At 37.9% G+C, this 15,879-nt stretch overlaps 1 protein-coding gene across 1 annotated transcript in view; it reads left to right on the top strand.

The window, feature by feature from the left end:
- Positions 1 to 15,664, top strand: part of igsf5b (immunoglobulin superfamily, member 5b) — a 29,679-nt gene extending 14,015 nt beyond the window's left edge. Inside the window, exons 4-10 of the mRNA XM_014015018.1 lie at positions 1,615 to 1,742; positions 3,359 to 3,524; positions 5,983 to 6,117; positions 9,291 to 9,315; positions 11,964 to 12,052; positions 13,060 to 13,124; positions 15,331 to 15,664. Of these exons, the coding sequence (XP_013870472.1) occupies positions 1,615 to 1,742; positions 3,359 to 3,524; positions 5,983 to 6,117; positions 9,291 to 9,315; positions 11,964 to 12,052; positions 13,060 to 13,124; positions 15,331 to 15,438 (716 nt within the window). The 3' untranslated portion in view covers positions 15,439 to 15,664. The remainder of the gene's footprint in view (positions 1 to 1,614; positions 1,743 to 3,358; positions 3,525 to 5,982; positions 6,118 to 9,290; positions 9,316 to 11,963; positions 12,053 to 13,059; positions 13,125 to 15,330) is intronic.
- The last annotated feature ends 215 nt before the right edge of the window (positions 15,665 to 15,879 follow it).

Here is a 15,879-nt window from a genome sequence, read left to right as displayed (position 1 = left end):
CTGAAATTTCCACAATTAAAGGCAAAATTTTGTTCTTTAAACTAAATATTTTCTGACATTGTAAAGTCAGAAATTTACAAGAAAAAATCTCGTAAATTTATCAGAAAAAACTCTGGAGTTTTCACAAATGCCCAAAGGGCAATTCCTCCACATTTTCATTACCTCAAACCTCTTTCATATGCTTAGTTTAAAAACTAAAACATACWGACACTTCAAACCTGGCTTGTGAAACATATACTTGATTTGTGAAACTTCAATATASGGGGATTTCAGCATTTTAATGCATTTTATGAACAAACTGAGCATTGCCAGATGGAGAGGTAAAATAGTTAGAGTGACTGAAGCAAGAGCAGCATCTAAAATAATCACGTACAGAGAAAAAGAAAAATAATTTTCAAAACTTTATGCAGCCACGCAWTTTCACCAACAGTTTCCCCAACTTATGGTGACACATCCTGTTTTGGCAACCGGATATTTCAAAATAAAAGCCTATGAGTCATGCGTGGGTTTTCTCATGGCACTTCRGTTTCCTCCCACGGACCAAAAGCAGGTTAACCAAACAGTCTCTAGGTGTGAGTGAGAGTGAATGGTTKTTTGTCTTGCTTGTCTCCATGTGTCTCTGTGATTTATGACCTGTCCAGGATGTACTCCGCCCCTCTGTGACTGCTGGATATGGGCACCAGTGACCCCTGTGACCCTGAAAAGAAAGCAGGTTAAGATAGCGGATGAAAAGATTTAACATAAGATAACATTTTGGTTAAGTTTGAAGAAATTTATAGTTATTACAGGCTAGTACTGATGTTAGAAGCACAACACTAGATTATAGGGTTTCCTTTTTTATAATGTTTGATCTATTATGTGTTAATTGATATAGAGTAGTTACATGTCTGAATTATAAACAACACATAAGTGAACCGTTATTATAACATTAGGTTGAGATTTTTGGATGAATGCCTGTGATTCAGCCGTAGGTCAGTAGGGGGCGAACTCAGGTATTGAAGAATCATGTATAAATCGATGCACTTCCTGGGTTTTGGCCAGTGTGGTTTTCTTTGTCARCCCGGTGACAACTAAACCTCACTCGGTTCCAGAATTCTGGTGTTGCATGATTTTATTCCAACCACAAATCATTTTATTTAACAATGGTGTTTTCATCTYGACTTCAGTCGAATTGAACACGTATTTTTCTTACAAGTTCATGATGATTTTTACAGTTTACGTTTCTGTTCCAATTTGTTTTGTTCCATTATTGCAAAGTTGTTTGTATATTGGTGTTTGGTATTGTAAAATAAACTCTGAATAATGCAAGTGTGAATGGTTTTCTTTTTCATTTATTTTTTTGTGTATTTTTGGAAGCATGGTGTGTTYGCAGTACGACTTACTCAAGTGACTAAACTGAACTGGATCATTTAAATAAGTGACTCAGATTAACCCAGGTCCATAATGTGAACTGATTTTGCCCCTTTTAGGGACCAGGCCTCTAYCCACGGGGCTCTGTTGGGCTCAGCCTGAATGAACAACAATGAACACTTGCTGGAGGGGTCATACAGGTCAAACACAATGTACAGTTTCATCAGTATTCATAATATCACCTTTTTCCCTCCCCAAATGCAGAAAAAGGAACGGTGAAAATCTTTGGCGACAGCAGATTGGCCTTTAAGGGTGACTCCGTTCTGTTTCAGTGTCAAGCAGCAGGATGGTTCCCTATACCTCGTCTGCAATGGGAGGTGTACAACAAAAAGGTAAACACAGAACGAGAAAGTTTTTTTAATTTTTTTACTTCCTGTTTCTCTGCTGTAAAGGATTCCTCCTGACCCAGTTAGGAAATAGTAATGTGTCACCATGATAACGGCGATGCTCTCAGAGTGAATTAGAAAAAGGTGATTTGATTGATCATTCATTCTAGTTTAAAGTGCAAATAAATATTTTTAATTAAACAGGAAATTCATCCCACTTAAACCCTTTTTTCTAGAGTGTACTGTCCACTGATTACTGAAATGGAAATGGGAAAAAAGGAGTTGCCCACAAAATAAACTTTGACAGAAATATCACCTATTCAAAGTCATTGTGATGTCTTTTGATTTTTTTCAGTTTATTTTTAGATTATTGTTCATATAAAAAGAAAAGCTTTATCTAAGAGATTATTGTTTATGGAGAGTGTGTTGATTGAATAGTTTAATGTAAAACACATTTCCCTGGGATTTGCAGAAAAAAAAAGCAGTAGTGTAAGCAGGTCAGGGCGGTTTGGTGGCTCTTAGCCTGCTAAGCTGACAAGCCAAATCCCAATCTCATAAAAATGTTCAATAATCTAATGATGACGTTTAGGTGGAGCTAGGAAAATGTCATACTCACGGTTAGGCTAAGATTAAATACACATTTATTATTTACTTCAAGAATAAATTTTATCACCACTTCTTTAATGCAGACCTAGGCAAATATTCAAATTTAGATGGATGTTGCAAAAGAGACAAAAGTGGGTGTGCCTGTTAGCAAAATATCTCATTAAATATAGGACAGATTTTTATGAAATTCTGAGAAATTAATCTTTGGATGTACATCTACAATTGTTTAAAATTTGGAACCAAACTGACTGAAGATGGCCGCCACAGCTAATCAGACTCAGCAAACACAAAAACAGGTGTAACTCAATTCACTTTACAGATACTGAGCTAATATTTTGTGTGGTAGTAGTTGAGAGTTWTCACAAATGCTTACTATTAGAACTAACAAATTGTTTGAGATCTTTGTGAGATCAAATTATTTCAAAGTAACATAATGGGCGAAGTCTACCTTGTTTTTTTAATTTAAATTGTTGGTTCTTAATTTACCTAATTAACTTTAAATTACTTATACAAGAATGAATCTTTCTTTGAAATGTAATCATATGAGTCTTATTGCCTCAGTCAGAAACACTTTCAGTAAAAACTGACACAAGTAACACAGMAAGATTGCTTTGACTAACTCACTGCAAACATGAATGAATATGGCAATAACATTAAAACATTTATGAATCAAAATCATTTCGTCCCACCCAGTCAAACTGAATCAGACTCAGACTTTATAAGCTTTTTCATTCAGCTCTACAAGATTATGTCAACCAAACCCACATATATTAAATTACAACACAATTTCCTCATCTTCAAAAAAGTTGCACAGATTAAAAACTGTATTCAATCAACATGGAGTTTTGAGTGAAAGTGATAATATGAAACTGAATACAGCATGCTGTATGTTGCAAAACRGAAAGCTTCTTACATTTAAAGCTGACAGATCTGATTCTGCAGGATTTTTCTTAAAGCCTTGAAACTTTGTAAAAGTGTATTTGGTTGTGATCTGTCTCTCTCTGGGTGGGGTGGAGGTGAGCCTGGATGAATACAACATCAGCAGCACAGAGATGGAGAGGAACCTCTTCACTGTGTCCAGTGACCTCACCGTTACGGCTGAGAGGAGCTCTCGAGTGGACTGTCTGGCCTCTGTTCCGGCCCTTTCCACACCTCTGAGGACCAGTGTCAGTCTAACAGTGGGTGAGACTGAAGCAAAATTATTTTTTTAATCATGAAGCCCTGCTTCATCTAGAAGGTTGTAGGTTTGATCCTCAAGACAGTCAGCTTCTTTTGAAATCACTTTGCTCTCTGTTAAGCTGCTTTGAATGAAACTTAAAGTTAATTAAATTCAAGAAAAAAGAGCAATATACCACATGGCAATTTTGACGCATGTAGCTTTTAAACACTTGGCTGTAGTTCAATTCTAATTAATGTCTCTTCAAAATCTCTATCCCTTTTGGAAAACACAGCACTATTTTCAGGTTATTGTGTAAATGCCTGCCTGTGGGTGTCACTTGGAGACAGGTGTATCCAAGTGACACCCACAGGCAGGCATTTACACAATAACCTGAAATCTAATGTAATGTAATGTAATCTAATGATTTTTATCAACAACTCAGCTTCAAATTAATTTTCTCTCAGAGCCTGCAGGACGATAAAAACAATAAATAAAATTAAATAGGCTAAGTCAGATAAAGTTAAGTTCACTGCTCTTCTCCCCCGTCCTCCCCCTCCTGCCTGCTGTTATCTGCGGCTAACTGTCTTCTCACCCCCACCCCCACCCCACGCGCATGAGAAATATGGACTTTAAAAAGTGAAGTTTTATAACTTCCACACTGGCGAGGGGTGCGCCCTGCGAGCACCTAAAGCGTGACTTTTGCTGTTGTGCTGTTGAARTGTCTCTTGTCGAGGAGGGGTCTGTGGGTCAGGGTCGTCTGAGGAGGAAGCAGATGAATGGATGCATGAACTTTTGTTTAAGATTTAAGTTTGTTATTTCAAAGGTCCTCATGGCTCAGCAGCAGAAGCATAAATATTAAAGCTGATGATAAAGCTGAATAAAAATCCAAGTTTGATTATCAAGTTAAATTAAATATCTGACAGTGATTATTACACAGTGTGGCTCTAATTCTTCACTTCACCATCTGTGTCGCAGTTTCCCGTCTCCAAAATGAGTGTATGCATGGGTCAGAGCTGGCGTGAGGCACCGCACATTTTCACGTCAGGTTTGGATTTTATAAATCACAACCTTGGCATGAAAAGTGGCGTACTCAAGTTTCTGGGCTCCTTTTGTGCGTACGCCAGTTTTATAAATCCGACCCCTGGTCAGAGATGGCACACAACTCATAGGGAAGATTATTCCACGCAATTGGGCCAGCAACAGAAAAGGACTGGTTCCCCTTGCTCTTAGAGCGAGGCACCACGAGCAGATGTTGACTGGCAAACCGCAAAGCTCTGCTAAGTTGGTGGATTTTCAAGAGATCCGAAATGTAGGGTGGTGCAAGGCCATTTAAGGCTTTAAAAACAAATAACAGCTTGAATTGTATTCTAAACTGAACCGGGAGGCAGTGCAAAGTAGAAAGGACAGGAGTGATGTGTTCGTATTTACATGTAGCCTATCAGTTAAAAAGCGAGCAGCAGAGTTTTGTACAAGCTGTAAGTGAGAGAAGGAAGACTGATTAATTCCGACGTACATAGCATTGCAATAATCAAGCCTAGAGCTCACAAAGGCATGGATGGCCTTTTTACAGATCACTACGGCTAAGCAGTGTTTTCACCTTAGAAAGCAGACGGCGCTGAAAGAAGCTTGTTTTCACAATGGAATCAATCTGTTTATCAAGCTTCAAGTTGCAGTCAAGCTTCACGCCTAGATTTTTTACCGCCTGGTTGAAGTGAGGGAGTGAAAGACGTAGACTCAGAGATGTTAGAGGATTTACTGGATGCATCAAACAGAATCCTTTCAGTTTTATCATTGTTTGAGTAGAGGAAATTTTGAGATAGCCAATGTTTGATATCAGTTAAACAGCTGACAGTGGATTTTAGACTAAGAGATGAATTAGGAGTGACTGGCAGATAGATTTGCAAATCATCTGCATATACGTAGATGAAAAGACAAATTATGGCATGCAATAACAGTTCCTAATGGCAACAAGTAAAGTGAAAAGAGAACTGGGCCCAGAATGGATCCCTGCGGTACACCGGAGGCCACAGAGGGCTTGAGAGGACAGGTCACCTATCACGACAAAAAACACACAGCATCAAAAGCTGCTGAAAGGTCCAGCATCACCAGCAGAACGGGTTTTTTTTGGCATCAAGAGACAAAAGAATATCATTCGACACTTTAAGTAGTGCAGATTCAGTGTTATGATGGGGTCTGAACCCCGACTGAAATTTTTCAAACAAGTCATTATTTTCTAGGAAAGATTGTAACTGAATAAAAACAATCCTTTTCAGTTTGTAGAGTGAAAATATCTGCATAAATGACAAACCTAAAACACACAACATTATCATATTGTCCAGTAAAAGAAAATCCTCAAGCCTTAAGTCTAAAGATCCTTTTTCACTTTCTCCTTTCGGTTTCCCGATTTGTAATTGAATTTTAGCGTACTGGCACAACTTCAACACGTCTGTCCTGAGAAACTGATGACATTTTCTCTTACAGTTGCAGAGGTGTTGCATGAAAAAGGTGAAGACTGCACGGTCCTGTTGGGACTGACCGCCGCATTCTCTGCCCTTCTGCTGCTCGTGCTCGTCTCCTGCTCCGCCGTCCTCTGCTACAGGCGAAGGAGAAAWCTAAGTAGGCACTTTTCCCTTTCTTAAATTGCTCTGTGTGAACAAGTTCCAGCTCGACCGTGAATTTCTCAGGGCAGAAACCGTGATTAAAGTATAACGAGGCTGCACGCTGCGGCTCGACACCGCCCTGTGGTAGCCTTCAACAAGGGCACGCTGTATCTCTTCTGACAAAAGCAGAACATTAGTTGTCAGCAGAACACACTGCTCGTCAGGAAGCAGCAGCCAAAAACGGGTTTGAGGAATTCTTGTGCACGACTGCAGGGGGTGGAAGTCTGAGTTTCAAAGTAAATAGAAAAAAATGATTATATTGTAAAATATTTCACATAAATATTTTAGTAGAAATGATAAGTTACATCAAGTCTATTACATAAAAGATTAGAAAACTTATATGTTAACACAAATTTTCATTGATAATTTCAGCAACTTTTAAAAGTACCCCAAAGATCCTTTGAAGGTTATTCTGTTAAACACAAGTTTTTGACATTGTTAACTCACATTTGTTAATTATGCCACAAAAACAGATGGTCTAAATATAATTTCATTCAAACATCTTATTCTGCTGTTGTCTGATTTGATGTTCTTTATCAGATTAGATGATTGAAGTCTGAAGAAATAAGAAATTTTGTCAATTAATCCATTAATTTGACAAACATAGACCTTGGTAGCATGTGGAAGAACCATACACAGCCACTACAGCTTGGCACTGCCTCCTAGAGTTTGGATTTATAGCCCAAGCTCAACCTGAACCCGACCCAAAGTTCAGGCAAAAATTTGGGCCAAAATGACATTCTTGACGGATGAGTGGAATCGGGCTTCTGTGGCGAGTTTTTAATTGAACTACGATACATACAGCACAGAGAAAACTAAAGGAGAATATACAATCTAAGGTTGTGTCAATCTAACCTGAAATATTGTGTCAAGGGGTATAAATTATTATAATTTATTCCTCTGCCCTCTCGCTGTAAAATGCATCATACAAAGCCAGGCATACAACAAAAGCAGGTGGTTTTTTCATACCGGGGTCAAAGCCGTGGATGTCAGTTCTATGTTTGATTGCTCAATATGACCAGATGAGCAACCACTCCAATCTGTTTTACCTAAAAAAACTCAAATCGTGGCAAAAAACAAAAGCACTAAAAGCTTAATGAAAATAACATGTCGGGTTTACTTTGGACTCAGGCCTCCAGTTAACACGTATTAGTCAGGTTGGACTGGGCTCAGAGGCTCAGCACGATCTAAACTCTACCACCTCCTCATGCTGCTTGCTGTGTCACACACCGTTCTGGGATCCCATTTTTCAACCAGGTGCTGACAAATAGGTACCAATTAGGCACCTGATTGTCAGCAACTGTCTCTGGCATTGTTGTCAAAAACATAGATTTACCCCCTTTAAAATGAAGTTCTGTCTTGCTCTTAAAATTGAAATAAAGACATGTCATGTTTTTTCCCATGATGCAATTGCTGTGAAGCAGCAGAAGACACTTTTTTCTGCCAACCAGAGGCTTTTTTTCACCATATTCTAGTGGGCTGAACATTATGAAACTTGGCAGTTATTTATAGCATAAATATTGGGAGGTGCAAAGATCCAGCTGTACATACATCAGTCCAGTACTCACAAAAAAGTCTCTTGACACTATATTCTAAAACCTACAGGCCATTTTAAAACAAAATTGCATTTTTCACACGTCACACCGAAGTTTAGACCCTGTGAGAATTCGAGAAGATATTCATGATTCACAGCTGATGAAGAGCATGGCTGGGGCTGCTAGTGAAGTTTGACATGTCCCGCTTGATAAATGGCCTTTTCTTCCTGTCTTTCGTACTTCATCACTGCTTGCTGTTGTAACTTAAATTCATTTTTGATTTAAAGTTATTTCTTAGAAAATTATATGAAAGAAAAATCCCGCCTCCTCCTCATTTGATGAATTTTCAGGGTTATGGTAAAGGGTTCAATGTAATTATACTAATTCAGCTTTTGAGTTTTATAATAAAAGTGCAAGTAAATGAATCAGGCCATTTTTGATTGACTAAGTCAGTCTGGTTTTCTAYAGTTATAAATGTGTTTGAACGTTTAGGAGAAATATAAAGTAAAAAAAAGAGGAAGAAGCATACCCCTTATTTATATATGAATTATATTATGTTGGATGGTGTGCTTTGTTCTTTAGCAGATAAAACCTTTGGTATATTCTCTTTTATAAAGGCCTTCTTAATCTGAYCCCTTCCTATCATTAAACCTGCATTCTCCATAAAAGTACAAAATAATTATTGTTTGTTTTTTCAGTTTAGTTAACCTGATTCTCTATAATGAAGGCCTAATTAGGAACTAAAGACCATCTCCTGCAGAGTTTTCCTTCTAACAGAGGAAGGGGGCATACAGTATTCCTGTGTGATAAAAGAAATGTGGTCCTGACTCACACATCTTAAGTCATTGTAATCCCCGTGACACATTCTGCCGCACTGCTAATCGTGCACCTGCTTTGAAGCTGGGGGATTACGGTAAAGCAGGTGCGACCTTTTAGCACCTGAAATGTCTGATACCTCTGTTCGTCGCCGGCCTTGCTCCAATTTTCCAGCTTTGAAAGAACGTCCCTGAGCAATTAAGATGAACTCCATGGGATGTTTCACATGTCGCAGGATGTGGCACGCTTCCAAGTCACAAAACACCTCTAATCCCCACCACCACGTTCAGCGGGGAGCAACGTAGCCTTTCAAATTAATAAAGACAGTCCAGACACAAGACTTTGGTCAATTTGATAGCTCCGATTAGAAAAATAATGACGAGGGCCATTTTACTATTTGTAAAAAGAACAGTTTATATCTCTCTTGAGGCGAGCGCCATCTGCAAAACTGTCATTGTTGTGGTTTTTTTTTTTTTTGCCGCAAGAAGCTTTTGGCAAACGGCAATGATGGAGCCATGTTACAAAACCTCATTAATGCTCAGCTCAAGCTTTCGCTGCTGCTGAGTTGCAAGCTGACTGCAGGCCACAATAATAGTGCCGAGCTCAGAGCAAATCAACAGCAGGGACATTTACAGTTTTCTTATTGCTGTGCTGGATATGTAGCGAGCGAGCCCAGTGGTTATGCAGTCAATGCTCAGAGAATAATAAAGTTAGAAGCTGATGGCTCATAATATTAACCTTGATCATTCGTTTTTTTTTTTATTTTTTTTTATTTCAGAGAAAAACCCACAGGAGGGAACGAGGTAAGATTTAACTGTTTTTTGCTTTTTCTATGGGTACTGTTTACCTCACGTTGCAGGTTTTAGAGCAGGGGTGTCAAACTCATTTTCACTGAGGGTTACWCGAGCGTTATGGTGGCCCTCAAAGGACCAGTTGTAATTAAATTTGATATTTCATGTTTAACGTTGACTTAGGGCTGGGCGGTATGACCTCAAATTCATGTCATGCTATAAATTGAATCCCTTCTTAACAACAGAATCACGGTAGAAAATTATCATAAAAAGCAATGATAATGTAATTTTTAGAGCATTTATTTTGTAGAAAACTGTAATCATAATCAAACCCAGTAGTTTTGCTGTAGTGCAAATGAACATAACAGAAGTACAAAATAATGTTTCATTTATATTGAAGAACAGTTTCAACAACAAACAAAARCACTTCTCAAATTTTCAACAATATCCGAATCAGGTGGATGTTATAACCAGTACTTCAAGTAAAATTTGTAATTTAGACATTAAAAATATTCTAAATTGGCATAAGTTGCCTAAAATGTTAGTGTGACAGGACCTTAAGGGGCGTAAGCTTGCACATAGTCCTACCATAAAACAATTTCAGATAACTGTAATATAAGTGTGGTGAAGCCAAATAAATATAATATTTGCCTGCCATACAATGAGCTTCTGCCTGCTGAACTTATCGGCTGCTGTTCTGCTGCGCTCTCAGCAGAAGCCAACTGTCACATTGGCAAAATGGATTTATGAATGAACGAACATCCACACCTTTTTTTTGTCATCTCTGTGGGTAACAATACAAAAAAAAAAAATAAACAAAACAAAACAAAACAAACAAACAAAAAAAAAACAAGTTTTTTTCTCTGACAACTTGGCTGTGAAAAAACTACGGTTGTTAAAGCTTCGCTCTGCACGATGTGCAGCGGGAGGGAGGAAATGATCCTGCGACACAACGGCACAACGTAACTTTTCTACAGCGGGAGGGGGAAATTTTGAGGATTTCTTCTTTCTATACGCGTTTTAAAATGTCAATCCATTATATTTTGAACTCCTCCTGCTCAGTTGTCTCTGCCCTCGCAGCCCTGTTGACACAGATGTGACGACTGACGACAGGACAGTGGAGGGTCAATTTCTACCGGAGGCCAACTTCATATCGTTTATACTATCTACCATAAACTGAGCAGCCCTACGTTGACTGAAAACAAAACATCACATTCCTCATTAAATTGCTACGGCTGAACACGGCTAATAAACAGTAACTAAGCTCTACATGGTAATTTGTTCACAGAAACATTGTTTTATCATGTCCCCTTATAAACACTGAAAAGTACTACATGTACGATTGACTAATTGTGAAATAAATAATACATAAATATTATTAAAAGTAAAAAAAATTGTAAGCATTTTACTCACTGATGAGCTGTGTTGAGTAGCTGCCAACTTGAATTCTGAACTCTCCCATTTTCCAACAGGGATTTCCCACATTCCAGTTTAAATTTATGACTTGTAAGTAGGAAATTCCCACTTCCCAGTACAACTGGGCTGCAGGCTACTTTTGAACCCTGTGCACCTCCAGTAGGATGCGCCAAGCTAATCCATATAAGGCAATATAGCATGGGTGCTAGCGCAAAGGCTAACAGGCTAAGCTGAGGTTCTTCTTCCATGAAGCAGCTCTGTTGTCCTCCATCCATATTTTCAGTTVCAGRCTGAGTCATTTCTACCTTCTCCTCTCTGTCAACGCTCTCTGGTTTCATTTAAAAGAGTCRRTCRTCAGATATTGTCCAAGATTAACCTTCAGGGTGGATATAGCTCGCTAGCAGCCTCGCACCGAGGACCTATCCMSKYMWCATTTACCCAGAATGCTTTGCATGTAAATAAAATGGCTCAGTCCGTGTTAAAATACATTTTAAAAAAATTACAAAACTAAACAGCCTACAGCACTTTTACAGTCTAAAGTAAATGTTTATCAAATAAAGTTTAATGTTACAACTAATCGTGGATCCCTTTTAAGTAGATCATGTTTATTTTAAGACATATATGAAGCTCATAAAATGTTATGTTGGGCCATAAATGGTCTGCAGGCCTTGACTTTGACACGTGTTTTAGATAATGACAGACGATGCATGTTTGTTCAAATTCCCATCAGAACTTTCACATCATCAGTGGAGCTTTAAGAGAAAATGACTACACTGAGATTCATTTATGTTTAAAGGCTCATTACTCCAAACTGAATTTCTGGGAAGGAATAGTCTAATTATTGATTCTTTTCATGCAGGAAAAAAAACCACACCACCTTTAAGTCACACTCAATAAATTGTCCTCATGATTTACAGCGAGTTCATTACGATTCAACTAGTTTAAAGCTCATATAACATTATAAGAGTCAGCATTTTTCATGCAGCTTAAACAGAGTCAGAGCTGAGGACTCTGGTTGGCTCTAATGAAACGGAGTGAAGAAAAGTTGATGATGGCGCTCATTTTTTATCTGTCAGAGTACTTTCTGCTGTGAACAATACCGAAGTCTCTGATCTATAGACTGTAGCTCAGTAGGGAGAGAAAATGTTCTGTTCACAACAGCGTGGCCTCTGACAATGTGGTTTTTGCCATTTCTCAGCTAAAGGTTATCTGTTCCACTGGACTGTTCTCTTGGGCATTTGCAGGTCCGACCAATCATCGTATGGGAACAGCTCAGTTGCTGAAGTGACTGGTGGGAAGGTCAACTTCAGCTTCTCTGATGACGGCCCAACAGGTGAGGGAGTTACAGACTTTACTGTTTAAGATCATTTAGGCAATTTTAAGATTTATGTTAATATTTAATTCAGGGTGCTTTAAAATTTTTAAGTGTATTTTTTGAATACTTTCCCAATTTTAACGCCCTTACAATGTGTTTGAGCTAACTTCTGTGTGTCACTTTTTGAACATCTTTTCTTTAATATACATTTGATGTTATGTACTAAAGGGTTAGTTTGGATATTTTGAAGTGTGCTTTTGTGGAAAAGAATTAGAACATTTATAACTTATCAGCTGTTTGGAGAAACAGCGTTTGATTTTGACTGGACTAAACTAATGTTTAATTTGTGAGATAATGATAACAGCCTTTTTTTTTTCCACCGGTGGGAAATAACTGCGGTTTCTGCCTTTAAACATTTCCAGATGCTACCGGGGGCTTATTTTTATTTTTTATTTTTTGAAAACTAGGGTTTCAGACGACTTCCTCCAGTTCTTACCTTTAGCTTGACACCCTTACAAAAAATAAAAAATGTCAAAAGGCTTTTAAGCTATTTCAGGGGTGACAGTTAAAGGGTTAAAAACAACTTTATTTCCAAATAACTACATTATGCAATTTGAAACTGATTATAATATACAATTAGTATCTCCCTGGTTTACTAATGATACATGGAAATAAGGGTGTAAAAATACATTGATCCACATTGATATAGCAATTAAATTATTGATGATTCAATTACATCAAGGCCAAATGAAAACATTGAACTTCATCATCATCATATGCTCAATGTGGAGCAATATCTTTTGCCCATCTAACACAATCATTGTGTTGTGTTTATATATGTATATATATATATATATATATATGTATATATATTTAAACTTGGAATGTTGTGCTTGTTTCTTTGTCTGAGCTAAACCTCACAAATTGTTTTGTTTCATTGATGCCTGCTTTGATTCTGTGTTTGGGTGAGCAGGCTGTTGCTTTAAAAGAAGAGCGAAAACTGTTTTTTGTTTTTTACATTACAGATGTGCACAGCAGTACGGTCACCATTGGAAATCAAAACCGGATGAGCTTTTCCACATTTCATACGGCAAGTCTAAAAAAACAAAAGAGGAAGCTGAAAAACTGACAGAAATAAACCCATTTTAAACCCATCTCAAATCTGTTTTGAAACCATTTACATTTAGTTTCTGATAATTCTAGAGACATTATAACTTCTAGGAAATCCACACCAGTAAAAAATGACAAACAAACAAACAAACAAACAAACAAACAAACAAACAAACAAACAAACAAACAAACAAACAAACAAATAAAAGAAGCTGGTATAAACATGTCTGTCTTTTTTTAAAGTAAACTCCAATAGACTCAATCGTAAATGTGTGGGCGGCTCAATGTGGACAGGTGGGCAACACAACAGTGTGCACAATCTAGGATACAGGTTTGCAAACTGTGCACACTAAAAAATAAGCAGTGATTTTTTTTTTTAATTGGTCAAGAAAAACATGGTTCTGTGACTCACTGGTCACTTGGTTGCAACCTGAAGCTCTWAAGTTTCACTTTTTTCCAACTAATCTTACAGCTGCAGCCCGGTGAGATATTAACTCTTGACTGTCCAATCCAGGCGTCTGAGTCAGAGTTTGTGCTTGGCCAGTGATGGTTAATCTTAATGCTTCAGCACACCATGATATTTTGGAAAACGTGGTTCCTTTGTGCAACACTTTGGAAAATACTCTTTTCTATTCAATTTTAATTGAGTCAGTGCACAAACAAAGCAAGACCTATAAAGACGGCCCTGAACCCCACTGAGCACCACTGGAATGAACCGGAACAAAGAGCTAGACCTTCTCATCAACATCAGTGCCTGACTTCATATGCTCTACTGAAGGAATAGGCACAGATTCCCATGAGTGAAAACTGTTCAGTGTTTTGTATTTCCTGCTGTTGTGATGCTAATGCATATTACTGTAACACATTACCACAGTAAACCAAAGTGTAACAGGATTTTGATCATGCACGTCACCTGTAGTTTAACCAGGGAGTGCAGTAACGTCTCCACTGTTATTTAAACCTGTCTCAGGTCCATTCTGGGCACTCAGAAGACATTTGTTTATGTTCATAATGAAGGTTGACAGACAAACAGACTGCACACAAAGGCTGCGGCGTGCGCAGCGATTGTGGGGACTCTCCAACATCACGTCACGTCATGTGAACTCTCTACTGAGACGCAGAGACTGGTTTCTTAATATCAGCTTTGAAATAAACTAAGATCTATGTTCTACCAAACATTTAAGTTCCTCTGTTTTCACAGTAATGGTTGCGCAACATAGCAGTTTGCGCGCACACACACACTGACACACAATCACTCGTTCTTTGCGTGATAAATATATTTTATTCCTATTTTTACTTAGGATTTTTTTTTACACTCACATTATATTAAATTCATTATTTTTATGACTCTAGAAATCATTTCGGATCGCGCAGGGATCACCCTAACATGTTCCTCACACATGCAGGAAGTAATTTGCATCTGTTTAATGAAGGCGTGTCAGGGGAGGTGTCCTACCTGCACTCAGTTCCACGTTAACTGTGATGTACAAAAGAAATGTGCGTGGATTCAGGCGTACTCAGTTTGATACATCTGGATTTTTTTGTGCATATGCCGTTTTCTGGATTTGACCGTTCGCCATGTTTCAGTAAGAAATCCACGCAAGTCTTTGTACATGAGGCCCCTGGTCTGTTAGCAAAATATCTCTTTAATGAAACTTTCAGAAAGAAGAAAGTCATCTTTGCATGTCAGTCCACAACGATTCCTTTTTACATTCAACACAATTCAAGATGGATACCACAGATGACTGGCCACAGCAAACCCCAAAATAGCTGTAATCCAACCTTTCTTTTTAGATATTCAGCTGAAATTTGGTTTGGTCGTCACTGAGAGGTGAGATTATTTAAAATGTTAGTATATAAGGTGGCAGGCGTGTTCATTTCTCTGAAGTCTTTAATAGAGTGGTACTGGATTTATTTATTTATTTATTTAAACACGGGGCAAGTGAAAGTTTTTAAGTTTTCTCTCATTCCGTCCTGTCCTGAAGTTGCTGACTTGATGTCAGACTTTCAGTTCTGATAGTAACAAACCGTCACTTTAACTTTTTTATTTTGATCAGTCACTCAGAACTTAGGGTTATACTGTTTCCAGGAAGTTTTACGGCTTTAATTTGACATTTTCAATTTTTCCTCCTGTTAACTGCTCTGAAGAAAGCACTGATGTGTTAAAGCAACATGTTGTTCTGCAGGTCCCTGACGTTGTGCACTCCAGCAGCGTCTCTCTGCACACCGAGAGTCAAACCACAGAGTTTCAGGAGGATGAAATCGACATCATCAGGAGAATCACCACAGTCTGAAGCTTTTAGTTTTGTATTGTTTGCATGCAATGTTTCCTCTGCTAGGATTCTGCATTTTAATTTTTTTACTTTAATGTGTTTTCAGTAAACAATTCGTTTTGCACTTTGATGTCTCTTCCTTGTATTCATATATCCCAACACAAGCTACAATGATCCATCATTATTCATTGTAAGTTATTGTGGACAGAAATGTAAACCACACCTTTATGTGCTGACTCAGCAGATATGTAATACCTAAAGTTGTTCAGCAGGAAAATAAACATTTGAATTAAATACAAACTGAGTGAGAGAGCTACTACTTTATATTCATTACATTTTGAGTTGTTGWCACCTGACAGAATATTGGTTTTACTTTTACACCATAAAACTGGCTGCTTATTAGTTCACTCTGAGACATAATGTAATGTGGAAAAGTAAAAAAAAATAAAAAACAGTGGGTCC

This window comes from Austrofundulus limnaeus, unplaced genomic scaffold (assembly GCF_001266775.1).
Source record: "Austrofundulus limnaeus strain Quisiro unplaced genomic scaffold, Austrofundulus_limnaeus-1.0 Scaffold122, whole genome shotgun sequence".
In the NCBI taxonomy this organism is placed as follows: domain Eukaryota; kingdom Metazoa; phylum Chordata; class Actinopteri; order Cyprinodontiformes; family Rivulidae; genus Austrofundulus; species Austrofundulus limnaeus.
Note: the sequence above shows the minus strand (reverse complement) of the source record. Positions and strands in the feature narration are given on the sequence as shown.